The 27,968-nt window shown below is 37.6% G+C and overlaps 1 protein-coding gene and 1 long non-coding RNA gene across 2 annotated transcripts in view; one reads left to right on the forward strand and one right to left on the reverse strand.

The window, feature by feature from the left end:
• Positions 1-27,889, forward strand: LOC146383842 (uncharacterized). The gene is made up of 3 exons (XR_014800789.1): positions 1-85; positions 24,564-24,629; positions 27,813-27,889. It is a non-coding gene; the product is annotated as an uncharacterized LOC146383842 (long non-coding RNA).
• The window catches only part of astn2 (astrotactin 2), a 274,357-nt gene that overhangs the window by 103,969 nt on the left and 142,420 nt on the right, over positions 1-27,968 (reverse strand). The window contains exons 9-11 of the mRNA XM_084935333.1: positions 27,871-27,945; positions 25,308-25,445; positions 12,141-12,291 (exon numbers count right to left, since the gene is read on the reverse strand). Coding sequence (XP_084791459.1) covers positions 12,141-12,291; positions 25,308-25,445; positions 27,871-27,945 — 364 coding nt within the window. The remainder of the gene's footprint in view (positions 1-12,140; positions 12,292-25,307; positions 25,446-27,870; positions 27,946-27,968) is intronic.

Here is a 27,968-nt window from a genome sequence, read left to right on the forward strand (position 1 = left end):
CCAGGAGATCAACAGTTCCTGAATTACTGAGATCAGACAGTTTGGCATCAGCAACGTTGTATCACCTTTCTTCTCCATTCTGATGGTGAGTTAATAATAATAATGGTTTATATAACGATTTATATAGCGCTTTTCAAGGCACCCAAAGCGCTTTACAATACCACTATTCATTCACACACTGGTGGAGGCAAGATACAGTTGTAGCCACAGCTGCCCTGGGGCAGACTGACAGAAGCGAGGCTGCCATATCACGCCATCGGCCCCTCTGGCCAACACCAGTAGGCGGTAGGGTAAAGTGTCTTGCCCAAGGACACAACGACAGAGGGATCAAACCAGCGACCTTCCGGTTACAGATGCGCTTCCCAAACCCCTGAGCCACGGTAGCCCTAGAGTTTGAACTTTAGCTGGTCATCTTGAATGCACTGAGTTGTTGCTATGTGATTGACTGATTAGATATTTGGATTATTTGTTGCATTTTTTAACATTTGTTTTCTAGTTGGCAATTTTTTATAACTACACCAGGAAGGCCACATCCAACTACTGCAGTATACAGCAATAACCTTTGAATTAGCTTAACTAAACAGAAAACAAATCATTCCTCTGTGTAGTGAGAACCAGGATCCAGTAGCCCTGACTTTCACAAGTTAACATATGTCATTACTGAGATGTTATATAATGTTTCCTACAAAGTGTGACATTACATGCTGGAAAACAACAACAGAATTACCACCCCATATGAGTTTCCAGTAGGATGCATATAGTCTCAGAGATACTATAAATAGTTTCCATCTCATCTTTGAATATTTGACAGGTTTCAGCTGTGGTCAATTTACACTTTCAGATGTGAGCCACATGCTGAAAATGTGTTGGTTTGCCAGCCTTTCAGTTTCAAGTGTTGCTGTAATGTCTTCCTTGCTTGTATTGATATCTGCCTCTTTTTGCTAAGAAACGAGGACTGTGAGAGACTGAGTTACATCAGTTTTCTAGTCCACAGTTCAATTCTTTCACTAACTGCTACTCTGACTCATCTAGAATCCTCAAGTTTTGTGTGCCAGCATAGGATATTTTTGTAGGCGTGCAATGACAAACAGCTAAAATGTCTGCTGGTTGTGGTGTATTTATTCTTAAAGAACAAAAAAAAAACAAAAAAACAATGCTATATACTAAACACTACATATTTCTCAAAGTTCAGAAAGTTAAATGACTTTATTATTTCTCTGAGAACTTTTTCTTAGGTTAGGAAGCACAAAGGAAGAGGTGGTGTTAAAGGGTCTAGTGCACGTAAGGAAGGTTCACTGACATCATTAGTCACATGCCTGCAGACACAGTCGTATAGACGCTAAAGGGAAAACTATGTGTAGCTATTTATTAATGACTGACATAGGCAAGGACTCACATCCAAAGGCACCCTTTTCCCCTCAGTTCTGGTCATCAGATGAGAAGGAAAACAACAGAGAAGTGGTATATATTGTTGTTTTGGACTAGAACAGTTGGCATTTCTACCTCCTAGAGATAGAGGCGTACGAGGTGTGTGAACTTTTATCTCTAAGAGCTTTCAACTATCATAGTCGTTATGTTTCCCTGGTTTTCTGCTTAAAGATTTCCAAAGAGATTATTAATCTCATTAAATCCAGCAGAACTGTACAATTTAAGTAACACCATTTATTAGTAACTACAACAACACATAACATAATAGCATTTCTGGAAACAAATGCTTTATAGTAGAACCATTTAAAGGCCACCTTTTGCTCAGACTGTTTCAAATCCTCATTTAGTCCAAAACAACGATAATCAGGATCAATCTTATTTTGAAAGGTTTCCTGAGATCAGAAATAAGACTTTTTCTTTGGCATAAGCCTTCTGGAGAAACAATTACATAAATCATATGGTTGTTTTAAATAAAGCTTATGCAATACAGGACATTAGCAGAGAAATCAAGTTAGAAATGAGATAAAGACTAATAATGTTAGAGATGTTTGGAAATGCATGAAGTCTATTAGAAAAGTATTAGAAAAATGGGAATGTTCATTAACTGTCTAATACATCTAAAACACTTAGGCCATTTATATGTATAAATATATATTTAAAAAATCCCCATTCGGCCTGGGTGCAGTCTTTATCCTCTAAGCTCAGGTCCTCTTTCAGTGTCCTGAGAGCTTGAGGATCTTGCTCAATATCTTTGTTGTTCCTAGCAAGAGACTTGCCCTTTGTAAATAGGATAACCAGGTGTCACACGTGGAGGAGTACAAAGAAGCTTTATCCTTTGTCCCCATTCCCAGATACTGAGTCAATGTTCTGCAGTTGGTCTGGCTCTAGTTTTCAGTCATCACTGCAGGAAAGACACATTTACACAGTATTGCTCATATCCAGAGGCTGTGAAGAAAGCGAGCAAATCTATCATCGTGGGTCAAAAAAGCTTTGCAGATTTTTCGTGGAACATAGTGAACAAACAAGCAAAAGGAAATGCAGCAACAAATATTAAATCGATTGAAGCTGGTGGAAGTCAAGCGAGTTTTTGCACTTTTTGTACCTTTTTTTGACATGAAGTGACACAGTAAGGAAGTAAGCAGGTGAGTCTCACACAAAGTATGGAAAAGTGTGTCTCGCAGACGTGCCCTTTTCTTTGGTCTGACATGCTGTTGCTGCTCTAGTGCAACATCCAGTAGTTTGCTTATTGCTCCTTTACTCAGTTTAAGACTTTTCTAGTAGATAAAGTGTGCCAAAAGCTCTGAAATATCTACCAGTAAATTCTTAAAATGAGTTGTTATATACACTGATCAGTCATTACATTATTATTAGGTGTTAGGTGAAGTGAATAACACTGATTATCTCAATTTATTATCCCCACAAGGATCTTTCTACCTACCTACCTATCTATGAATCACAGTTTCTTTAATATCACATGGATGACCATTGCATTTGTATATGTTACTTGGGAATGCCCGTTACCAGCATGCACTACGGGAAGCAAGCTGCTGGAGGCAGTGTGATGGTTTGGGCAATGTTCTGCTGGGAAACCTTGGGTCCTGCCATCCACGTAGATGTTACTTTGACACATACCACCTACCTAAGCATTGCTGCACACCACATACACCCTTTCATGGAAACAGTATTCCCTTATGGCGGTAGCCTCTTTCAGCAGCGTAATGTGATCTGCCACAAAGCAAAACGTTTCAGGAAAGGTTAAAGAAACAGAACAACGTGTTTAGGTGTTGTGTCTGTGGGATGTGCTGGACAAACAAATAGATGCCCTACTGCACAACATACAAGAATTACAGGATCTGTTGCTAACGTTTTGGTGCCTCAACAGGTCAGGGCTGATTTAGCAGCAATGCAATATTAGTCTGGTGGTCATAATGTTATGCCTGATTGGTGTATATATGAAGTGAAAAATGTAGATGTGAGGACAATCTAGGCAGTGAACAAGCACAGGAGCTGACACTTTCACATATGTCAGGCTTTAATTTATACACTTTTCTGTATCAAATTCATGCCTCAAGGATGCGTTTTCCATTCTCAATAATCTACACTAACAAGTGCTCAAGTAAGTACAGAAAATAGTCTGTCTTGCATTGAACTTAGTCAAAGGAGAGGTGAAAGTTCTTCTGATTGTTGGTTTGCATGCCAAGGCTTTATTTTTGCTCAAAAGTTCTCTGAGGCCCAAGAGCACAATTTAGAATCCTACGCGATCATCACCCACCTGTGCTTCAGAACTGTCTTAGAAGGGATCAAGGCTGTTTGTCTCCACTTATGAGAAGATTAAACTCATAATTTGATGTCTCATAATTTAAACATTGTGCTATGTTATAATATCTGTCTGTATGAAGATGAAATTAATGCAGTATGGGTACACTTCCTTTTATTTTATCCTTTTTTTAAATTTGTATTTTTGTTTACATTGCGGGAGTCATTTTTGGATTTTATAAAACATATTACTCAATTACATTTGTTGATCTCCTGAGAAAACCAAAGCCAGAAACAATAAAGAAAAAATATGAATTATGCATCGCTTATGTGTGTTCTACACAAAATCCCATATGTTCACCATTCGGTGGAAGAGCACTTTAGTCTCTGACAAGATTGGAGTCATTCATCACATTAGAGCAGAGCTGTGGGAATAGCTATCTGTAATTCAGAATTGCTATGCAGCTCTCTGTGGTTGAATGAAAGTTCTTAAGGTTAGCCATTAGTGCAGCCCATGAGCTACTTGCTCTTTCTGCCTGGACAACTCTCCAAAGACACAAGAGTTCGGGAGGGGAACGATTTGTATTTGAGACAAATGAATTCCACTCAGTTCTTCTGAAGTGATTCTGTGATGGCAGCACACCAAGAACAAGCCAGTAGTGAGAACTTTTATACTTGTAGACACAACTTTCTTGCATCTTATTTTGTTTGTATAGTAAATCATCTTGACAGCTGATCACTAATTAAAAATGTATAATTAAAACAAATAGTAATTTTATATAATTTGTATGTTATTTAATATATTAAATATTTAAAGGAACGTGTTTATATATATTTTTTGTCTTTTAGAGGGTTTAACTGCATGCTTAAATGTGATGGATTTGAGGCTTTTATATTAGTGTTCAGCCTTTAAACCTTGTCCCTGAACGTAGACACTTGACATCAATGTAGAACACCCATCATCGAGGGTAGCATATGTATGTACTCTCTGGGGGCTATTTAAGGGAGAATTTCATGACAGCATTAAGAATGGGACTAATGGCATTTCACTCCTGTTAATTCCTTGCGGAGTAAAAGTGCAGGGTAAGTAGGCCTGAAGAAATTAACAAAAAATGAGTGAAGAAAGTGTGTAAGAAATATAGCTGTACATGTAGCCGATCTCTCTGCACATTATACACTGCACATAGATCACCCCTCCAAATTAACATTCTGAATGAATGCAAGTCATTTCCCCCAATCACCCATTAGGGCTTCTGCCTAAATCAGGAACTGAGTATAATCTATTTAGAACTCTTTTCCATGACGATCATGTCAAAATTAAGATGCTAGATGTTTGTACTTAGTAGCCATCAGATATTTTGGAGAAGGAAAAGGCAGTGTGAAAAGCTGAGGATAATAAAGAAACAATATGTTTAAAAGATGTGCACTGGGTCTTCCACGGGACAAGAAAATATATATATTTAGAAAAAAACAGCAGAGCTTTAAATAACAATGGCAGGCAGAGGAAAAAAATCAAATATTTTAAAAGCATATTTGACAGCCTAATCTAGTTTAGAGATGGCAGTGATGCATGCCCTGCGGCTCTTCTGCTGCTTAAATGCGTTAAATTAGGCTCCACAGTTTTATTGCCCTAAGAGCAAACAAACTTACTAAAGAATGTATTGCATCTTGTGAGTTTAACTGGGATATCCCAGTTTGGAGGTTTATCCTAGTTTTGATGACATCTGGGATATGAGATTTATGTGCAACACAGACAAATCTGGTTTTGCATGTCCCTGTACACATTGGCAAATATTAGTATCCTTTTTGCTAATTAGTGCTTGGTATTTGCACAGGTGCCTGTGATGTCTGTAAACATACACTGTTAGTTTTGGAAGTGCTGACAAAATCTGACATTTGGAAGACTAGCATCCTGCAATCTATTTAGAGACTTGTCGGCATCTAGGTACAATCACTCATCCAAAGTACAAAGTATATTACATTGTTTTTTATTACAAAAAGTGAAAAGAAATGTATCTTTCCATGCTTCAAAAGTAAGGCTCTATTACTGAGCCTTATACTGTTTTATATCAATTGGCTATAGTGCCCTCCCAGATAGTTAACAGCATGCGCATTGGATATACACAGCACATCCAGCCTTATCTGGATTTTGAGCTGGAGCTAATCCATTTAATACAGTACAGTTGTGATGTAACGTATAAACGTGCAAAGTTAAAAATAAGATGGGTTAACAAATCATGAGAGGGACATGTGTGTACATATATCTGAACGAAATGAATGCTTTAAACCAAGAAACACCAAAATGCAGTTGTAATGAGGTACAATGAGCTGCACTCGGCAGAACAGGGGGAAACGACATGATGTTCGTTTGTAAGGAACACAGATTAGTAGGGGCATACATGGGATTTTGGGCAGAGGGATGAGAGTTTTCATGAGTGTTGTGTTTGGGCAGACATGCCTTTTATCCTCTCTGTTAACTGATGTAAACTAGAGGCTGGCAAGCAGAAATCTGGGTCCACACTGACAAGGCATCATTTAAGTCTTGATTTTTCGAGTGTGCCACATCTTTTAATAAACTCTTGCATTCAGGGACAGTATAGAAGTTAAAATTACATCAGAGACAACAATATCTGTCTTCTGTAAACAACACACGTGTGACAGGCCAAAATGAAAATGTGAATTTATTGCTGCTTGAAGCTAAAAAGCAAAAATACATCTTTGCCAACACTACATTCAAGCAACTTTACCAGAGATGTCCCAAAAGAGACATTATCTCAGGAAAAATATGCCACTAATATCCCTCCATCTGTTCAGTGTACGAGTATTACCATTGGAAGGACATATACTGTAGCAGAATATGGCAATGTGCTACAAAGAAAAAAAAGAAGCACTGTATCATTATCAGATTGTCAAATTTAAAGCATGAAAATGGCCAATTACCAAAAGAAAGCCATGGTTACAGAGATAACGACTTGATTTTTTATTTTTTTTTTAAAGGAAATGGATATAATATATTCATCTATCCTAGGAATACCAGGTAAAATAAAAGTGACCAGCTCTTTCCCATTAGAGACCCGTCACTGGTGGAATGATTTGCCTGTGGACATCAGAATGGCAAATTCTTTATTGCCTTTTAAATCCCTGCATAAAACATACATTAAAATCAAAGAGCTTTTATTTCATCATCCCTGTCTTTTTTCCCTTATGCCTCTTATATGATCATTGGTTAGTTTGCACAGGTGTACTTTGAATTCCTATTTAAATGAACAATAACTTAACCAAGCAGAATAAATTAATTTCCCCCCACTTCTCTCTTTTTCTTCTTACAATTAAGTCATAACAAATATGCAATAAAATGGCTTTAAAGTGAACAGTGTGTGATTCTTAAGACAAGTGATGAAAAAGGAAGCGAGTGACATCCTGTCTTTCTAAGAATCTGTAGAAAGTGAACACAGTCAAAATGGAATAACAGATATCTCCAGAACTTACACACTGGGGCTGACTAGAATTTAATTCATTGCAAATGCATTTCAGCTGTCTTAAGAGCAGCAGACAGCCTTAGGGGACTGGCTCCGAAAATGGATTTTAAGCCTTCCGTGTGACATGTTGGTGCTCTGTGTTAGCACCCATTCTGACAAGGGTGGTTAAAATTACACCAACCCAGGAGAGTAAGAAAAGCAAATAATACTGCCGTGTCTGTGATTCTCTGAGTTAATCTCTGAAGACTAGAGGGTTTTGTCAGTGTTTTTGTCTGAGTATTAATCACTGGCACACAGAGGCGTGAGACCGTTTGGAATTATTTCAGAGTATTTTTTTTTCTATCTAGTTTTTGAAAATGTGAGTTGAAAAGAAGTCTTCTCAAGCTGACTATCCCTTTAACTGATAGTCAGATTTTTTTTTAAATAAAAAAGAAGGTTGAATTATACCGCACAGAGGAAAACAACTGCTGCTCACAAAAGAATTTTGTTTGACTCATCAGAAATAAATCATAATCTTGTTATTTGGCGATTACTGAATGCTGACCAGTTTCAACTAAACTCAAAGCCCAAAGGAGCAAAAGCATAACTGTGATCAATGTAAAACAAATGATGCTATCCCAGTTTGACAATTAAAGGAAGAAAGACAAAAAGTTAGGAACTAAAAGATGCAAAGCTGTGACTTAAATAAACATAATGCTGATCATGTAGACTTCTTGTTCTGGGAGGTAGTGTGGTCCGGTCTTATATCTACTAGCCATTTGACATATGCGATGGTGTTGGAGATGCCTATTTCTTCCAGTATTGCTGAGTCACAGTTCTACTTGGTCTACCCTTATGCCTTGTTCACCTTAAAGTAAAACTTGCACCTTTTGAAATGTGCTGGTATGTGTATGTTTAACACAGCATTTACGTCGATGGTGAATGGTCTCTGTTTGGTACTTTTTCACTTTTTAACTGGCGGTTACTTACCGAGTGTTTTTCAGACAAGTCGCCGTCTTCCATGCAAACAACGGCTGATTGTACCAATCTGCTATAACCAAAGAAATTTTCTGCTAACCTTGGTTATAATGAGCTGTTAATTTAGTTATTGTTGGCTTCCTCCAGCTTAAACTAGTCTGGCCATTTCCCCCTGACCCCTGGCTTCAACAAGCAGATTTTGCCCAGAGTACTTCCGCTTAAGATGGATGGAAAAATTCCAGTAAATCAACAGTTTCTGAAATACTCGGACCAGCCAGTCTGGCACCAATAATCATTGCCACATTCTAAGTCACTTAAATCAACTTTCTTTCTCACTCTGATGCTTAATTTCAACTTCAGCAGTCTTGACCAAGTTTAGTGTATATGCATATACAATCTACGGCTGCCATAGAAGCAGCATCAGCTGCTAATGTTGTGGGTGGAGTGGGTTTATTAATATGGATTCATTGTCAGAGTAACCAAATTAGTGGTAAACTGTAGGGAAAAACTGGCAAAGGGGGTGGGAGAATAACTTGATTTATGTAGAAACATGTTCATTAAAGTGCTGAAGTCTTCTTCTGCCTTGGTGAAGTCTGCCAGCCATGGTGTACATTGCTCCTTAATGACAGTGTCATGAATCAGTTTTTTTGTCATTCATCATTCGTAATCAGTGCCAGACAAATTACTGCAGGTTGTGTAATCACTGTATAATAAATGTAGCAAAAGTGTCACTAACAAGGTTTTAATGAATACTGTAAACAGAATTTTTTGTTGGAGTAGCAACTGTATGTTTCTTTCAGTTGAAAGAAGAGGAAAGGTAAACAAGAAAATTGCTCTATACTGTTTGTCTCTATTCGACAAAAACAACCAAAAGACCTGTCGATTTATAGCCCCATCCAAGCTCTTAATGACTCACAACACCAGCCTCCAGCAATTGAGACGGCTCATCAGTTTAATTACTTTACAACTTGGGTCCACCCCTTTCTGTCTAAAACCTGGCACTGGAAGCATTGCCCTGCTCTTGTTAGTATTCCACAAGAAATTCACTTTTGCACTGCACTTTACAACGCTACATGTAAAATGTGACTAAGGCTTAAGAAGCAGAAAGGATGAATGGAAGACGGCGCCAACAACAAATTCATTCACTATCTATTCATAGTCAATTTAAAATGCATAGCAGTGGTATGGAAAAGGGCTTAAAGAAGTAAAGTGCAGATACTACAGGACCATTTCTTGATTGCTCCAGTTGCGGTTGTCATTACAGCAGTGTTGGGTAAGTTACTTTAAATTAGTAACTTACATTACTAGTTACTTCTATCAAAAGTAACTCAGTTACTTCAAGTTACTCGTTACTTTCAGAGTAACTAGTTACTAGGGAAAGTAACTTTGGTTTTACTCAGAATTCTCTTGTTAATGTGTTGCTTCCGTAACTGGATACCCAGCAAGATTGCCAGTCTTCTAGCTTGCTTACTTGCCACAAGTGCACTGTGCCACCTACCAATAGAAAGGAAAAAATAATGTGCACATTTCCACGAGAGAAATCCCACGCCTGATTCTATCCTAGCCTGCTTTTTACATCCAACACAAAAACTGCAGTTGTGGTGCTTTCGATTGTACTCAGAACTCGGAAATTCTGCCTTCTGAATAGGACGATGTAGGTAACAGCAGACTGCAGATGAGCTGCATACAGAGCTGGACTGGGACAAAAAAATCGTCCCGGGCATTTTGACTAGACCATTATAGGAAAAATCATAAAGCCTTTGAATGAAAATAAACACTGTTGTGACAGTGATGTACACTGTTCTGATGGTATATATGTATCAATCTATCAATTGTTTGTTGTAAGACTCAGATAATTATTTTTTTAAAAGTGAGACATTTTAAATGAGAATAAGAAAGTATTTCCTTGTGCACCCCTTTCCCTTTTAATTCCCTACATGGACACCTGGCAACACTTTGCTAGACCCGCCCCTGCACAGTTACCAGCTGTCAGCTACTTAGAAAAGGATCCTGGTGTTATTTGTCTCTCAGAAACAGTTCATAACTTCCCTTCAAGTCATTCATGTTAACTAAAAGGTAAACCTGTTTCTCCATCACAGCTCTGATGATTCAGTAAGGACATCTCCTGGTTTCATCTTCATGTTTCCCTCTCACCACATAACCAAACCGATATCATGACCAGCAGGTTTACAGCTGTGGCTCCAGCAAACATCAGCTGATACTAGAAATTAATATTAAATACATTCTAACAACAGCTGATCAAGCTTAAAAGTGCTGCTGTTGTTTACCGCGACATCCGCTGGTTTCCTCTTTCTGGCGCAAAGTGGGCGATAAACAAACAAGAGAGAAAAGCCGATCAGCTGATCATTGATCAGTTTCATGATTGAAGTAGAAACAGGAGAGGGAGGGTGAGAGGATGAGAGAAGAAGAGGCAGCTGTGCAGCGTAAACACAGAATAACTCCAGCTTTGTGTCTTTTTCATTGTAGCTGAAATCCGGGGCAAACTGTTCCTTTTCACCTCAATACGAAACGCGTAATATTTTCTCTGAATACGAGACGATTCCGTTTTTTACGGGACGGTTGGCAACTCTAATAATTAACCTTATGAACAAAATAAAGTTCAACATCAGTAACATAGCACCCACCCAGCTGTATAGAAACTCCGTCATGCTAGCTAGCACGCAGTACGAAAAAGTCAGCATAACGAAAATAAACTCCACCTAAACTTGGTTCATATCTGACCCAGATGGACTGCAGGTTATAACTTCTTACCTGAAGTTCAGTTCACCTGACACTCTCGGACCAGCGTCCGCTTCGGGTCTCTCCTCTTGCCTCCCTTTTCCTTCATCCACCTGCTGGCCTCAACCACTTGCTAATGTTATTGAATCTGTGGAAGCTCCGCGATAGCCACCACACGAAGTAACGAATAACGAGCCTATTTAAATCCCAGTAACGAGTAACGCGTTCCTGGTTTTGGCATAATAACTAGTTACCGTGCTCGTTACCACAATAATAACGTAGTTACTGTAACGCGTTACTTAATAACGCGTTAGTCCCAACACTGCATTACAGTAAACCGATTTCCTGATTTTATGTTAGTCTTTTATGAATTCTGCTTTTTCATTAAATTACTTGGACACATCATGTTAGCAAAGTGATATAAATATATTGATGGTAAGTCACATTGTTAGAAAATAAACTTATAGAAGTGATGACTGTTACCTTTAAAATTCTTAATGAGCATTTTTAGTAGGGAAAAGCTATATAAAAAGTTATATTATCTATTTTTATTGGTGGGACGCAGTACTGGTCCATCGTGGTGAAGAGAGAGCTGAGCGTAAGAGCGAAGCTCTCAAGTTACTGGTTGATCTACTTCCCTACCCTCACCTTTGGTCATGAGCTGTGGGTAGTGACCGAAAGAATGAGATTGAGGATACAAGCAGCAGAAATGAGCTTCCTCCGAAGGGTGGCTGGCCTCTCCCTTAGATATAGGGTGAAGAGTTTGGCCATCCAGGAGGGGCTCAGAGTAGAGCCGCTGCTCCTCCACATCGAAAGGAGCAAGTTGAGGTGGTTCAGGTTTCTGACAAGGATGCCTCCTGGGCGCCTCCTGGGTGAGGTGTTCCGAGCATGTCGGACCAGGGGAAGGCCCTGGTGCAGACCCAGGACACGCTGGAGAGATATCTCTCGGCCAGCTGAAGGAAGTGGCCGGGGAGAGGGAGGTCTGGACTTTTCTGCTTAGGCTGCTGCCCCCCGTGACCCAGCCCCGGATAAGCAGAAGAAGATGGATGGATGGATGGTTTTTTATTTCATTTCATTTGTTGGCAGTTTGAAGGCTGATCTGTATAGTTTCTCACTCTCTCTTGATTCATACTCCAAAATATGAAAGTGTTGGAGATATCACAGTTATATACAGTATAAAACACATGGAAAATGAAAAGGATTAATATTTGCATGAATGCATAAACGAAGGCTTGAATGTAGCATTACTAGTGTAGTGCAAGTCTACTACCATCTGCTTACCATGCACCCAGATGAGTCTAACTGTCGATCAGACACACACTTGAAATTCTTTTTGCAGCCACCATTATCTTTAGAGCAGTCACGGGCAGGTCCAAAAGATGCCAGTAGGTCCTCTACATTTTCAAAGTATGTGGACATCATGGCCTCTTCCCTGAAATTGAAGAAAGTAAGGGTTACAAGAAGAAAGTTCAGTTATCGTTGCGTATGTTTTAACACTACACATTTTTTTGTTATTATTAGTCCTTTATTTATCCAGGTAAAAAATCTCATTTCCAAGAGAAACATGGCATCATGGCAACAAAAGTTAAAAAAAATAAATTAAATAAAATTAAATTCAAATTAAAATTTATTCTATAAAATTATACTTCTCTCCTATTTTTCCACAATCAACTATAAATGCCATTATTGCAAAATGGAAGCATTTAGGAACCACAACAACTCAACCACACAGTGGCAGACCATGTAAAATCACAGAGCAGGGTTGAAACACTCTGCTTGTTCCAAATCTCCTCCAGCATTAACATCAGCAGAAAAACTGAGCGCCTGGAGCTTCATGGCATTGGTTTCCATGTCTTCTGTAGGTGTAATATGTAGGCGGGCCAGTACTTCTGTCCATATAATGTACCTGGGGCACTCTACCAGGTGAAGTACAGGACCACCGCTCTAACCTAATCACACAATTATTAGATATTTCACTCACAACCAGAAATGTCGAAAGATTTAAAAGATGGCCACAGTAAGCAAGTTTTATCCACTGTATGCTATAAATGTCTGACATGCAGACAGACAGACATTTCCATTCTTACAGAAATGCCACTACCACGTTAACAAAACTAAAAAAAAACAAACAAACCTCAAGTATGTTTTCAGGTCAGTTTGTGACGAAGTCTGACTTGAGATCCCCACATATGCATATATATATATATGTGTCACTGACAGTAGTGCGATCATTTCCACTGCCAAATGTGGCACACCAAAGCTGTAAGCTCATTGCTCTGTGCAGTTTAGCATTCTCCGCCATGCCTATATGCTTTATGTCTACTATCAGAGGAAAAGAAGGGGCAAGCAAACCCCATGTTTTTGTTTGAAAGGAAACAAAGCACTATCTCTTGCAATGGGACCACAGGGACCACAGTGTGTTGTGAGGGTGACTTGACTTTAGAAACAGCAACAAGATTTTGAATGATAGGAAGACAGATGACTTGCTTTAGGAGGAGGGTTGTGAAGTAATGTCACTATGGCTATCTTTCTATGTCTTTGCATGTGTATTTAGGCACCACTGAATCAGTAACTGATACACTGATTTTACTGTTCACTGAGTTAAAATGTCCAACATAAGCCATCTTTAAAGTGGGTATAAACCATCAAAAAGTAATTTATCTCTTGGAAGTGATAGTGAAAAAAATATGAGAAAAATACTACATTTGACCTTGACAACTTTAAGAGAAAATAAAATGCAAAGCCTCAAAAAAATCTATGAACGTTCAATGAAAAGCATCTTATTGATGTAAGCGAGAATTTATGGACAAGATATTAGACACAGTCCTTTTCACTGAGGCAATATGATTTCTTTTTCATAGCGTCTGCTATCAAGATTTGGAATAACTCTTTCGATTAAGGGATTGTTTAGGTTTAATAACTGTTTTCAATTTAGTTTCACTGTATGCTACATATGGAAAATAATTGGCACATTTTTCTCGTGGTGCAGTACTATGGTTCACTGACTGACACATTGGGACTGTCTACTTTGCAAATTTAAAATGTTTCTGACATAGTGTGGCAGTAGCAAATGACTCGCTGGCCTCGCTGTCACACATTCTGAATGTTAAATACAAAACTCTAGCAAAATAGCTCTAATAAGAAACCTGTTTTATCTAAACAACTTTATCTATTTATTTATTTTTATTTATTATTTATTATATTTATCTTATTTGTTTATTTTATTTATTTTCTATAGGTGAAATCTAAATGTAAGGTATCTTTCCAGCTACATGCTGATCATTTTAATGTTCATACGGGGCGACCACGGTTCAGGTGTTGGGAAGCTCATCTTGTAACCGGAAGGTTGCCGGTTCAATCCCCAGCTCTGTCTGTCTTGTTCGTTGTGTCCTTGGGCAAGACACTTCACCTACCACCTACTGGTGATGGCCAGAGGGGCCACAGACTGTAGCTACAACTGTAGCTCGCCTCCACCAGTGTATGAATGTGAGAGTGAATGAATAGTGGAATTGTAAAGTGCTCTGAGGGTCTCGAAAAGCGCTATATAATCCATTATTATATAATTATGTATACATATGGACCGTTTGATGTGAACTTTCACAGCAGCTGAACATTTTCACATTTCTTTGTTTACTGTTGGTACATTTTCAGATATTTTGATGCTTATAGTCGTAGATAAGTATTGTAGCCATTGGAAGCAGTAATATCCACTGTCAGTCCTACGCAGCTGTCATTTATTTATAACACAAAGAAAACAAAAAGAAAGTTTAGGCACAGTATTTAAATGTGTCTTTAATTAGTTGACAAAAACACATGGGTTTGCCAAAAATGACTTAATTTGTGCTATAAATTGAGCAAAGCAGTCGACTGCTATGAAGTTTCTTTTCTTTTGTCTACCTCGAGTACAAGAACGCCCACACATCCTGGATGCACATTTGAACGGAGGAGGACTCCATTCGAACAAACTTAGATCTCGTTCTTACAACGAAAGGTGCCTGAACTGCATCAACTGTTTCACTGTGGAAGAGTGGGATGTGAAAGCCAAGATATTTAATTGTTATTATCCAGAGAAAGAGCAGCAGGCTTGAAGAGGACCTCAATCTCAACTCTCCACATTGGAAGTTTAATTTGGTAAAAAAAGGATTATCAAGTGAGGGACAAAAAACAAAAACAAATAGAGTTAGAGCTTTGCCAAACATTTCCAATATCTTTGAACATTATGGTCAGGTTAATTATTTATAACTACTCCTTACTCCTTCTGGAGGGTTCATCGGGGTGTCCATTTGGCCTTAGGCACAGGGACTCTGACGTATAATTCTCTGCACACTAAATATATACGCAGATCCATGGAACAAGATGTATTTTTCTCTTTTACACACATTTAGTGTGCTGGAATTACTGAGAAAAAACTCTGGGACATGATGTCACTAAACGTACTTCACATACCTAAAAGAACCTCATGTTGCCTTTTTGTTCATTTTTTTTTCTTAAGAAATCTCTTTCTTAAGAAAAGCAGGGCAATGATTATCTTACAAGAAGGTCCACTGTTCCAGAGCCAAGGACCCTGCAAGTCAAACGGTGGGATCACTGCAACACCTAATCGGCAAAGAGTAGACAGCTGTTGTCTTTGAGAAAATGGCAAGGAAGCTCGCCATTACAACATCGACTTTAACGACCCTTTGGGGAAGGTGCCTAATTTAGTGTGTGAAGTTGAGAGGTACCAACAAAATGCAGTTGGGCTCAACATTATTCACAGCTTTGGCTCTGGAACCAACTCCTTGATAGACGGTGGACTCGGTCCTACACAGGAATTGTCCATCGTGAGATTTGCCAGATCGATGTGGATACTACTGACAAATCACCGGCTGGGTGCTGCACAGTTGGACTTTCTCCAGGTGGATGTGAGGGTCACCATCATGTGGCTGCGTAATGCAGAGAGAAAAACTATTACAGCTGTTTGCGCATATGCGCTTATTTTTTGGGATGGTAAGCAACAAGGATTTTCATGAACCGAAAATCCAGGCCAACAGTGGAGAAAGAGTTTGCCAAAGTGCAGCAGAAGCTAAATGGTATATTTATTTCATAATATTTTGGATGTTAAAAATTCATTTATGTATATTACAAATACTTAAAACAGCATCAAGAGTGCTATAAAGTTATATGTTACAAATAATTAAAACACTCTTGTTGACAGGGCCTGTTATCCTTGGATTGGCGTTTCAGTTTGTAAAGCTTTGACATTTCTTTTTTTTAAATTTTTGCAAAAACTGTAGTGGTTGAAGATATCTCTATAGCACTTTTTATGCAAGCATGTAAAGACGAACCTTTTTCCCCATCCACTAGACCCAGTAACCCTTCATTTATGAAATGTAGACCTTGCATAACATCACACTCATCTTTAGTGGGCAGTCTGGATTAAAGGGCATGGTTGGTTATTAATAAAAACTGAATTTGTTGGATGCACATGCCACACTCCTTAGCAGGAAACATGAGTCACCTTGGATACTAAAAGACGCTCTGCTTGTTCGGCTTAGAGTGAACGTGGTGTATATGCCTGAAAAAAGGGCAGTAGGTGCAGATACATGGTTTATTTTGTATACCAAATATATACAAGGTAGGGAAATAGAATTTAAATTTACATCTTGTATGCTTCCATTATGCAGCTCTATCTGATAAACTGTGCAAAACTTTAGCCAACCCTGATTTATTTATGTTTCACTTGGAAAATAGGAAACAAGTGCAGCAGTTTCTTTATGATTTATTATTTATTGAAACATGGTCAAACATAAATTGGAATGCAGTATATAAGACAAAAATGAATTTATATAATTCAAGCAAGTTTGAAAGTCAATATTTGGTTTACACACCTTTATTTTTCAACATATCCTGAACTCTCTTAGCCAAGCTTCTTGTAATTTCTTTAGGTATTCAGAAGCAGTTGTAAACACTGACTCTTCTACCTCTCTCATCACTCATCACTCCATTATACGTGTTGTCAGTGATTTTCAGACCAGTTTGGCATAGTTCAGTCTTTCCAGTTTCAGTTTATAGGTGTTTGGGAAAAATCTCGTTGGTGCAAAAATACCATTTTATGCCTGTCAAACTGAGTTATCTTTGGCATTTTTTGTTGATTTTGAACCAAAACTGGTTCATTATGCTCGAATGATTCACAGGTTGGCAATAGGTGGCTTAGCAAACAAACCAACAAGCAAACGAAAAAGACATTCCTGTGAAAATCATCCGGTACTGGACTGAACATGAGTGAAAAAGCAGTCAATGTCCAAAGAAAAAATTTCAAAAGATCCTCAGAAAGCCTGGGGAATTATTGATCTGGTTTTGTGGAATCAAAAAGAAATGAGTGGGGCTCAAAACTTTTGCACACCAATTTATAGACACACACACACACACGCTACAGATATTCTTTTACACACAGGTAGTCATACAGTGAGGAAAGGATGAGAGGCAAGTTTACAACTAAGACAGTTGCTCAATGTCAATGTCAAGTATGTGTAATTGCTCACAGGATAAGGGTGGGTAGCTCCTTGCTTCTGAGGCCAGAGAAATTTAGTACTGCTACTGTCCTGCGCTAAAATGTAATTAAAAACAAATACAGAAAAACAAACAAACAAACAACCAAAAAGAGTTTTTCTGAATTAAAAACACCACGTGGCATTCATAGCATCAGTTTCCTTCTGCAAGGTACTGAAAGCACTGACAAATGACTCCTTAATTCAGACGAAAACAGAGGGTGGGTAAGGTGAGGCAGATAAAAATAATAAACCTAAGCTGTGAGATGCATGCTAACCAGTTCTCCTTATAGACTTAGTAAATAGCAAGTTTAAAAACAGGCAAGCAAACAAAAAATGCATGATACAAGATGAACCAGAGACAGAATTCTTCTTTGGTATTTCATCATCTGTCTTCTATCAGTCAATCTGAAGAAATCTTTGTAGGAAGTAGACAAGGCAGAAAGCCAGTTTTGAATGCTCACGATCGATCATGACTCTAAGGTGCCATTGTATGTAAAAACAAAGAATGATCCTTTAGTGGAAAACACAGAACAGGTTCAGGAAAGCAACAGTGTTTTGGTGCAAACAGAAATGTAATTTCTAAAACAAACTCTTAAACTCTAAAATGCCACAATAATATATTTGAAGGTCTCGAAAAGCGCTATATAAATGCAATCTATCATCATCATTATTATTGTTATTATTATTATTATTATTTAGAAAGACAACACATTTTCTGCAGCCAGGTTTATTTAAGATGGAATGAGGTGAAGTGAAAAGCATTCCTGCGATATAAAATTATTTTTGAAATCATGGAGGGTCAGTCCTCTGTGTGAAAGATGAGAGAAACCACCCAGCTTGTTCATAAAATGCAAAATCCATCATCTGTGATAGTACTGGGGAGCATTAGACCTTACAGCATGGCTAAATTGCATATTACCGTGCAGATGATGATTCACTTGCTTATTTTAGCAAGATCCTGTCAAACTACATTTTACACATACTGCATTGGCTACAGGAATAAAGCAGCCTGGGTGGTAAACTGGTCTGTCTGACAGACAGGCTTGTCAGGCAGAGAACGTGTTAAACAAGTTGATGTTAAAACAGGTGTTTCCCACCCCGAGTTTTAACAATTGCTAATTATAAATTTAATACAGTGTTTCAGTGATTTGTAAATCATTTATATCCAGAATCTGACATTGTTTCATTTCAAAATCATTACCTAATCAAGATCATCTCTTTTGGCATTGTGACTGTTGCCTGACCCAGAAGCCCAATGATTGCAGCTAAACACTCACTAATGTACTTGTTATTAATCTCTCTCTCTGCCTCTTGCTTTTCCTGATGATGAATGACCAGGCGACTCTGCTCAAAGTTAGAGCGCTGCTCCAGCATGATTACAGAGCCCGTTATTGGTCTGCCCCTGCACTTGATTAATGCTCTTGCCCTGGCTCTCCACAAATATGCTGACTCTCATCAAGCACTTTCGACATTGAATAGAGTGCATTTTCTTTGGGCTTTCTGTAATCACTGAGGAAAAAATGTAGTCAATGAAAAAAGCAGGTAAACGTAAGTGATAATATAAAGATTGATGCATCAATTGTTTGATTTGACTATGTAGTTGTAAAACATTTTTTGACGTATATTTGGAGAGTGTGGAAGTGAATTTATGTCCGTTTTTCCTGGGCTGAAACTCGCAGTTGCAGTTGTATTGAATTATTGGCAATGGCACAAGCTAGTGATCATTAATCACTAGCTTGAGGTGTCACCAGCTACTATATTATTCCTTATTGACAAAAATCCTATTTTCAAGATCAGTTTAGGGGCCTAAATCATTTTGTATTTAGGTTTCCATGAAACATTTCTGAATACTGACCTCGGTTAAACAAAAATCAGTAGAAACGCAATGCAGGATAACCGGGTAGCTTTAAATTGCAGTAAGTAAGGCAGTGAGTTGGAGAATTGACTTTTAAATATCAACAACTTACAAAAAACAAAAATATGACAATGTGAGAACTGAATAACAAGAAGTGTACGTATTGAATGCATTGAGCTAAATAAAAGGATCAACCTAAATGTCAACGCTAAGTTTTTGATGCGCTAACACGAGCAAACACTCAACTCAGCAGAACAGTGCAAAACAAATGTTTAGGCTTTATACATGGATCCCAGATTGAATGTTAATACTATAACATGTGTTTACATTAAACAGAAAGTAGTGATAAAGACAGTCTTTACTAATAGCTAAGTCACCATTTGTGCTTGTTAGTTGGCTCACACAAAGAAGTCCATGTAGATAAATAAATTAGTATTGGCTCTTATTTTATGGCTTTATGAATTATGTGCAATTTCAAAATGTTGCATGTACTGTACTTACACCTTTGGTTCTTGAATTTTATACTAATTGATGCTAATAATGAACCAGAGCTAAGGGCAAAGAAATATAGAGAAACATAGTATTGATATTTGCCAGAAATATGCAGCGTCTGGCTTTAAATACCAGGGACTATGTGAAGTTTAAGGGTTAGGGCTAAAGGGAGAAAAACTGAAATAAATTTTGATGGTCTTATAGACAGTTTGGTGTAAAATACAATATAAAAACTCCTTTATAGATGAATAACAGAAGAAGTTATTTGCTTTCCCCTTTGAAGTGTGCATCACTTAAAACTACCATAAATATATGTACTGAGAGAGAAATCAGGAAGGCTCTTTAATCTATTTCTGCATCGACACTCTTTGTTGCAGTGTATTGATATGAATGGATGTATCAAACATTCCAGCAACACGCTGTATTTTAAATCTTGTGTCATTAAAACTCACATGTGTTTTATTATAAACAGTGGTGGGATATAATGAATTTTCAGTTATTTTACTTGAGTTTATTCTTGTGGAAATCTTTTACTTTTACCTCCTCCATCACTGGAGCTTATCGTACACAAAGGGATGAAAGAGACAAAATTGTTAACTGATGTATCATTTATAGCGCTAAACTAGGGCCAGAATGAATGCAGATGTCTCGAAGTTGTGGTCACAGCACTTCATCATCTTGCTAGTGATAATGAAGGGGACATTTTTGTAATTTCAAATGAAATGTTTCTATCACCTTAACAAATATCAGCAAGCATACAAACTGTTTGTGTGCAATCTGTCGCACAGTTAGCTAGCTAAAAATACAGCTGCTATATTTCCCTGGGACAGAAGAGAATGAGACATCACTTTACCCAGAGATGGAGAGAGATGTTAGAAAGACAGAACATGAAAGGCAAAAGAGAGAGTCTGATATGAAGACAGCATAAATACTAAACAATTAGTAGGGGATGTAACATTTACTTACATATTGCTGCCTTCAGTTTATTCACAATGAGCAGTAAACCTCAGAGCAGCAGGAGCACAGGTTAGCTCATCACATTATGCACACAAAAAACGACTGGCGTTACCAACAGAAAATTATTACCTCAGCTAAGGAAGTTATGTTTTTGATAGTGTTTGCCTGTTGATGTGTATGTCATTATGTCTGTAAGTACAACAGCTCAAAAAATCTTGAATTCTGATAAAAGGCTGAAGAATGGTATGATGTTAGCAATGGCTTACATCCACCAAGATCTTCAAGGTCAACTTAATGATTTATTGGTTGAAAATAAAAAAAGTTCACAGTGATATAGATATAAAAGATATAAAATGACAATAGGTTTGTAGACTGACAACAACACGTTGGCATGAGTTGCATTTAAAAGATTATAATCATTTAAATACATAACTTTGATACATATACGATGTTCTATTAGTATTATTTTTTCAAACATTGAAATTAATGCTGTACATGGATTATAGCCACATAAACTATGATACTCAAAATAATGTGAAATATATTCAAAGGAGTTTCAACAGGACAAACACCTGCACTTTGCACTTGTTTTCATTGCATTACAAACTTCCTAAAATATGTTTAAAAGTTACAAATAAATACTTCCCAGAGAGCGAGCCGCTTTGGTAGAGGTGTGTGCTTCTTTATTGCTTCTTATTGTGAGTTGTGTTTTCCTCACACGAAGCCACTACAACTGAAGATACAACAAACCTTGGGTACTCCCTCCTGCTGAATTCCAGTTTAACACTTGACTATAGTCATTTTGCTGTTTAGGCATCGAGGCAAAGTCACCCTCTACAAAGTAAGGCCGAGAAAATTGAGCTGTTGTTTTTTAATTTTGCTTCACTGGTTGTGTCCTGCATAACAGATTCAAGATGAGTACATTTTTTAAAAATTACAATTTAGATTGGAATAACATTTGTATTCTGATTTACTAATATTACTTTACTGATAATATATTATCCTAAAATGCAGGCTAGCTTTGTAAAAAAAAAAACAAATAGCTGGTAGAAATGTCCTTTAAAGAGATACTTGTTACTTTCTTATTTAGAGTACTTTTAAGAGCCTGTACTTTTCACTTTAACTTAACAGAGTATTTGAGTAAAGACTGTGTCTATTTTTGCCACTTTTGTGATGAGAAAATGAGAGTAAAATAATAATAATAATAAAAAATAACAAAACCCCCACACACACAGATACACACAGAAAAAAAGAACATGCCATTACCTCGGGCCAAGATTGGCCTTGACTTTGCTTATCTGAGGCAGCACTGCTCATCGTGCCCTAATTTGCTTACCCATAAGGAACAAAAATGAATTACTCTATGATTTCGATGCTCACTCCCAAGGATATCCAAAAGTTATTTGTCACTGTATGAAGGAACACAAGAAATAGAAAAATAGTAAGCTGGTTTAAAAAAGAGAAAGACGCCTTTAGGATGTGATTTAGGATATTATAGCATGAAAAGGTAAGTTCAAGTTGACACTTACCATGACTGTCACTATATACTGTATATATGTATATGCATATATACAGTGTCTGTGAGCTGAATGACAGTGGTAAAATGGAAAATGGAGACGCATACTTTTAAAAGTCAGAGCTATGCTACTTTTCACCACTTTCAACATCAACATGTCTATCATGACTAACTGACTACATCAGTGCCTTCACAAGCACTTAAGGAAAGAACATCAGCAAGAAACCCCAAAAGCTCCCACAGGACTTTGTCCCACAAAAATGTTTTGGATAATGAGCTGCCTGCATAATTCATGACAGTGTGACAGGTTGTTTAGTTTCCAGTGGTTATGAAAACTAATCATAAACTAAATACAGCACATCGACTTATTATTCTAGGGGTTATTTCAAAATTAGTCTTGGAACATGGAAAATAATGTTGGATGGCGAGTGTAAATGGCTGTGATTCTATGTGTAAGGGTTAATGTTTAATACTGTATGTCTTAGATATAGCCTAATAGAGTACATCTAGAAGTTAACAACAACAGCTTTCATAGTGAGAGGCAGAATGTGCTTTCCAAAAGCAGCTATAGGTGTAATTTCAGGATGTGAAAATGGCACTTTCATTAAGTCACATTACACCTTAACCTAAATCGAACCCCTGTGCTGCAAAGTAAAGAAAAGCTAATCTCCTGTTCTCTCTGAAGTGTTCAATTTCCAACTAAAATTGTGCTTAACCCACCAAGATCTATTCATCATGCAGTAACAGTGGCACTTAAGTCAAGAAAAACAAAATGCACAAAGGAGATAATTGCTTTAAAATAATTGCTTTTCCTCTTGGCTAAATGGAAAGGCTGATCTTTCACGATTCAATTATAAATATTCAGAATCTGATCTGATCAGCATGTGGCAGAAATATGGCTGTAAATGGTTTTTGCTCTACAAAAATATCCTCTTTTTTTTTTACCCCACATCACTGATTATAGCAGGATTTCAAAGTAAATGAAAAACCTGGGCTAATTAATCGAGAAGCATGCTCCCACTTCCGTCAAAATAAGCATGTGTACAATTGCCTTGGGATTTCTGTGCACCTGAGGCAATTTCATAAAGCCTGTGAAAAACAGATTTATGCAGCAATGTATAAAATTTGTACTCTGTAATTACTCCAATTTAGAGTTTTTGTATTACAAAACAGTTACTTGAAAATTTGATATCAAAAACAAAACTGCAGAGATGGTTAAAAAAAATCCACCAGTCAGATAAAGTGAACATTTTCTGATGTTTATCAGGTTGTTTTTTCCATTTATGGGTTGATTTCTGTGGTGCAGTGTTACCTGTGGCACTTTCAGCATACAATATATGATACGGTTATAGGAGTTTGAGAAATGCTAGAGTGATCAGACACTTTTTTATAAGATTAAATGGCTTTTTACAATATTGATGTCATACACATGCATAAGACAAAACAATTATTCAAATATAAAGCTTCTGAAATTATATAATTAAAAAACAACCAAACAAAAAAAACTTCCTTTTGCAGTGAACTCTGCTGCATTAGCTAATTTTTTTAGTTGGCCATAATACCTTATCAGAGCAACTGAAATGCCACAACAAATTGAGTTTGTAGACCTGTTATCTATACACAGTAAAAATGAAAATAAGCTATTTTAATCTGAGTAAAGTTTTATAATTTAATCATTTAATTTAATAATTTATTAATAATTTTTAATACATTTATAATTGCAAATGGCTCAAATAAAAACATTTACCACTGGCAACAAACATAATTTTGTCAGTCAAACAAACTTTACTACATAGTTGCCCTGATATACTTTTTCAAAGCTGTGTAACAAAGACTTGTAAATTGTAGCCATCGAAGAATAACTTTCCCTTGAGGGTTAGGGTTAAGGTTAGAATTAGCATCAAGCATGTGTGCATCCTTGCGAGTGTACATGTATGTATATGCACTTGCAAGCATCTGCACAGACAGCACACTAACACAATGCTAGCCAAGAAGCCAGAGTGACGTTGTTGGTGAAACCTGAGCTGACGTACACATTTTCATCAGCCTAGCATGCTTTAACTACTTATCAGAGGTTCCACATTGGTGTCATATTATGAGATGATGGAACCAAAATGTGAACTGCAGACATTTTAGTTTCACAATCGTCAAAAGTCAAAAGCATAAGCACCCGGTGTGTGACGTGACAAATGTTACTTCAAAATGTTTTGAATGGCTAAGGGATCATGAATACTAAAGATGTGGTATTTGATTTTATTTAAATTCATTTTGGTAAGCAAATTGAAGCTCAGAAGGGGTTCAAATGTGTTCAAGAATTATCCATCCATCCATTCTCTCCCACTTATCCATTTCAGGGTGATGGTGCTGGAGCCTATCCCACCTACCTGTCCCACCCTCGACAGCTTGCCAGCCCGTGACAGGTAATCGAGAATTAATTCAACAATACTATATAACTACATACTGTATGTTTAATTTAGGTGTGTCGTACTTGAACTGTACTTTACATGTTTAGATCATTTGAAAGAAGGAAGGGGATATTCCAAAGACAGCGAGTATAGCGGTACAGGCCAGGTACACAGAGAGATGGGGGAGCCGAATAGAAATGCAAGCGTTTTGGGAAAAAGTGAAGAAACAAGTGAAAATGTAAAATGAGTGCAGAATTGTTTCCAGTGGTAGCACATTCGAAATGTGAGCAATGTGAGATGCTACACATCTAGTTTTTTACAAGTCAACCATACAAAACTATCTATTTGCAAAAGGGAGAAACAACAACTGAACAACAAATGACGAATGAATATTGCTGGTCTCTGAGTGTCAATTTGCACCAGATGGTATCTGCAGTATTTGCAGGCTATGAAAAATTAGGCTATAAGATACTTGTTGTTCTCCATGAGTCTATCAGGTAAGCATCAGTCAACCAGGGGACTTGCAACAAAAGTACCTACATGGATACTTCATGTCAAGTAAACCAAAACGTATCGGTCTGAAAAAAATGCTGTGGCTCCAAAGCATTCTTAATATCTTCCAGCTGTACATTTTTGGTAGTGCGCCCGGTTGTTTCAGTTGCTGGACACAACTTGTTATTGAGTCAGACTGACCTGATCTCCCCTGGATCTTCCGTAACCAACACGTCTGTCTTACAGCTGGCAATGGGGTTGATTGACAGTTCCACCGGTGGCACAACAAAGCTTTTGCTGACAGGCAGCCACAGCCCTTGGCCCAGACTGTAGAATGATCTGTGTTGGCATGATCACAAGACATAAATGCCAGTTGCATTACCATCACATAACCACAATTTGTTTTACACAAAAGCACACACTGTGTGCAAACACAGCAGTATTTGCAGATAGAGAAACATGCAAAAGATTCTATGAAAACAACAATGAAACAACAATGAAAAACATATGTTTAAAATATGAGATGTGTGGTGAGGGTCTCACATGTAGAATTTGATGTATGTTTAATACGGATCATGGGCAATTTCTCAGGTATTTGCATCATTTATTATGTGATAGAATAGAAGAATAAAACATATAAAGATATTTGAACACATATTAAAAAAAGTCTTGTAATTTTCTTTTCCTTTTTTAAATAATTATTGTAAGAAGCAAGTTAACTATGAAGACCATGTGTGACTATATGCTATAGTCAAGTAAACTTTTTTAGTGAACAAGAAAATAAGTTCAAGCTTATAGTTATAATACTGTTTCAACACTGCTTAACATATTTTCTCCTCCTTCAATGTAAGTCCAGTTCATTGCTTATGAATGCAGTTTATATGACCTGGTCAGGGTGTTATGAATATAATCAGATTTTGCCAGAGACCTTTCTTATGAATGAAGATTAATAGCCATAACAGGCAACCCTGCAGACATGTTTCCGGGGAAAACACAACATCAGATATGATGATAGCAGAGCACATGGTTTAGCTTTGCATAATGCACTCAAATGCATCTGGACAGGTACTGTAGGCCACAAAATCCCAGAAAAACAGGGCCTGTCAAGAAGGTTCGCATTATGTATTTGCTATCAATCTTTCGTTTTACTTCGCATAAAATATATTATTGAATTTCTTCATCATTCGCCACCATCTTTACTTTATTTAACTTTATTCCCAGTTAAATATTGCTGACTTACAACCCTTACAACCTGGCAAACATGAATGGGTACAAGGTCTGGGCGGCTGTAACTTAGGGTGTAGAGCAGGTCATCTACCAATTGGAAGATTGGTGGTTTGATCCCTGGCTGTTCAAGCTTGCATGCCAAAGTATCCTTGGGCATTGAAAAAGGTGGTCTCTAATGTGTTCATCAGTGTGAAAGTCAGACAGATTGTACTTTGGCACAGAACAAAAGTGCTTGTATAAATATGGGAAAATGAGGTAAATTAATTAAAGCGCTTTGAATGTTCCAGTAGAGTAGAAAAGCACTATATAAGAACCTGTCCATTTACTATTTCCACACTTTTCTTTCATATGGATCACAGTTCCAAACATTAACATGGAAAACCATCAACTTGTACAAAACACAGCTGTCAATATATTGACTAAAATAACAAATTTCAGTTCTTAAAGACATTTGTTATGGGGCCCTCATGTCTTCATATCACAAGGTGCTTATTTTTTCATTGTTCCTTTTCAAGGAAAATGTAAGCAGCAACCCTGGTTTCCTATAAAACTCCCCATCTGTGAAAGCACTTGGTTTAGCTCCTCTATTCACTGTCATAAGACTGTCCAGCTGAAGAACATTAGAGTCTTTTCTCCTCCTCCCCAGAACAGCATTGCTAGAAAACTGCTTCATCTTTACTCACTTTGTTGACTATCTGTATCAGCATGTTCACAGCTGAATCTATTTGTGTTCTGCAGCTGTATGTGTATGTGATGTCCTTCGTCTTTCTTCTCTCGCAGACTCTCGGCTGACACAGTGCTTAATCTATGAAAGTTTAGTTGCTGCTTTTGTGTGCTAGTGATGCCCGAGTCCTATCTCCAACTTACTGTAGCGTTTTTAACTACTGAAAGATGAAACAGGGTTTTGCTTGGTATTTTGCCTTTAGCGCCTCATTTCTTACAGTGGACTCACAGTGGCTGGCAAACGCTGCAAGGTCATTGTGATAAGGAGTGAGATAACGGTGACAAAGAGCTGTTCCTACCTACGTATTGGAAGGGTAGAGAGCATGAAATCGAGAAAGATTTCACAAAATCAAAACTTTAAACATTCCATGCTTTAGTTACACAGTTAAGCAAAACTAAAGGGAAAATTGACCACATTGACCAGCTTTTTCTTTTAAATCTCTATAATCAGGTTTACCCTGAGATTTTCATTTTTACACTTCTTGGAAAAAAAAAGAAATAACACAATGACCCCATCAAGGATGAGAAGTGTAACAAAAATGGCAGTAAAAGTATTTTAAAGGAATCCAATCAGGCCTGGTTCTTGGGCTATTCTCTACACACTCAGAGAGATCCACCATGGGGTGTACTTGTGTGTCGATTTGCCTTTGTCTATGTGCATCTGTCAGGTGCTCATCTCCATGCTCTGTCACACTCATGCACAAACATACAAGATGACACAAGAAATGCCACTTTCATTCCATTGTGTGTCCACAGAGTCCACAGATGGCCAGCACAAGTTAAGCGCTGAGGAGGTGCACCAGAAGGGTCTTACCTGAAGATTCTCTCCGGGGCCTGCTCTCCTGTAACTAGGTCATACCCTTTCTCCAAGTTAGCATATGGCCATGGACTTGACAGGGGAAAGACGATAAA

This window comes from Perissodus microlepis, chromosome 7, assembly GCF_051167445.1.
Source record: "Perissodus microlepis isolate ML-2025 ecotype Zambia chromosome 7, ASM5116744v1, whole genome shotgun sequence".
Classification (NCBI taxonomy): Eukaryota; Metazoa; Chordata; class Actinopteri; order Cichliformes; family Cichlidae; genus Perissodus; species Perissodus microlepis.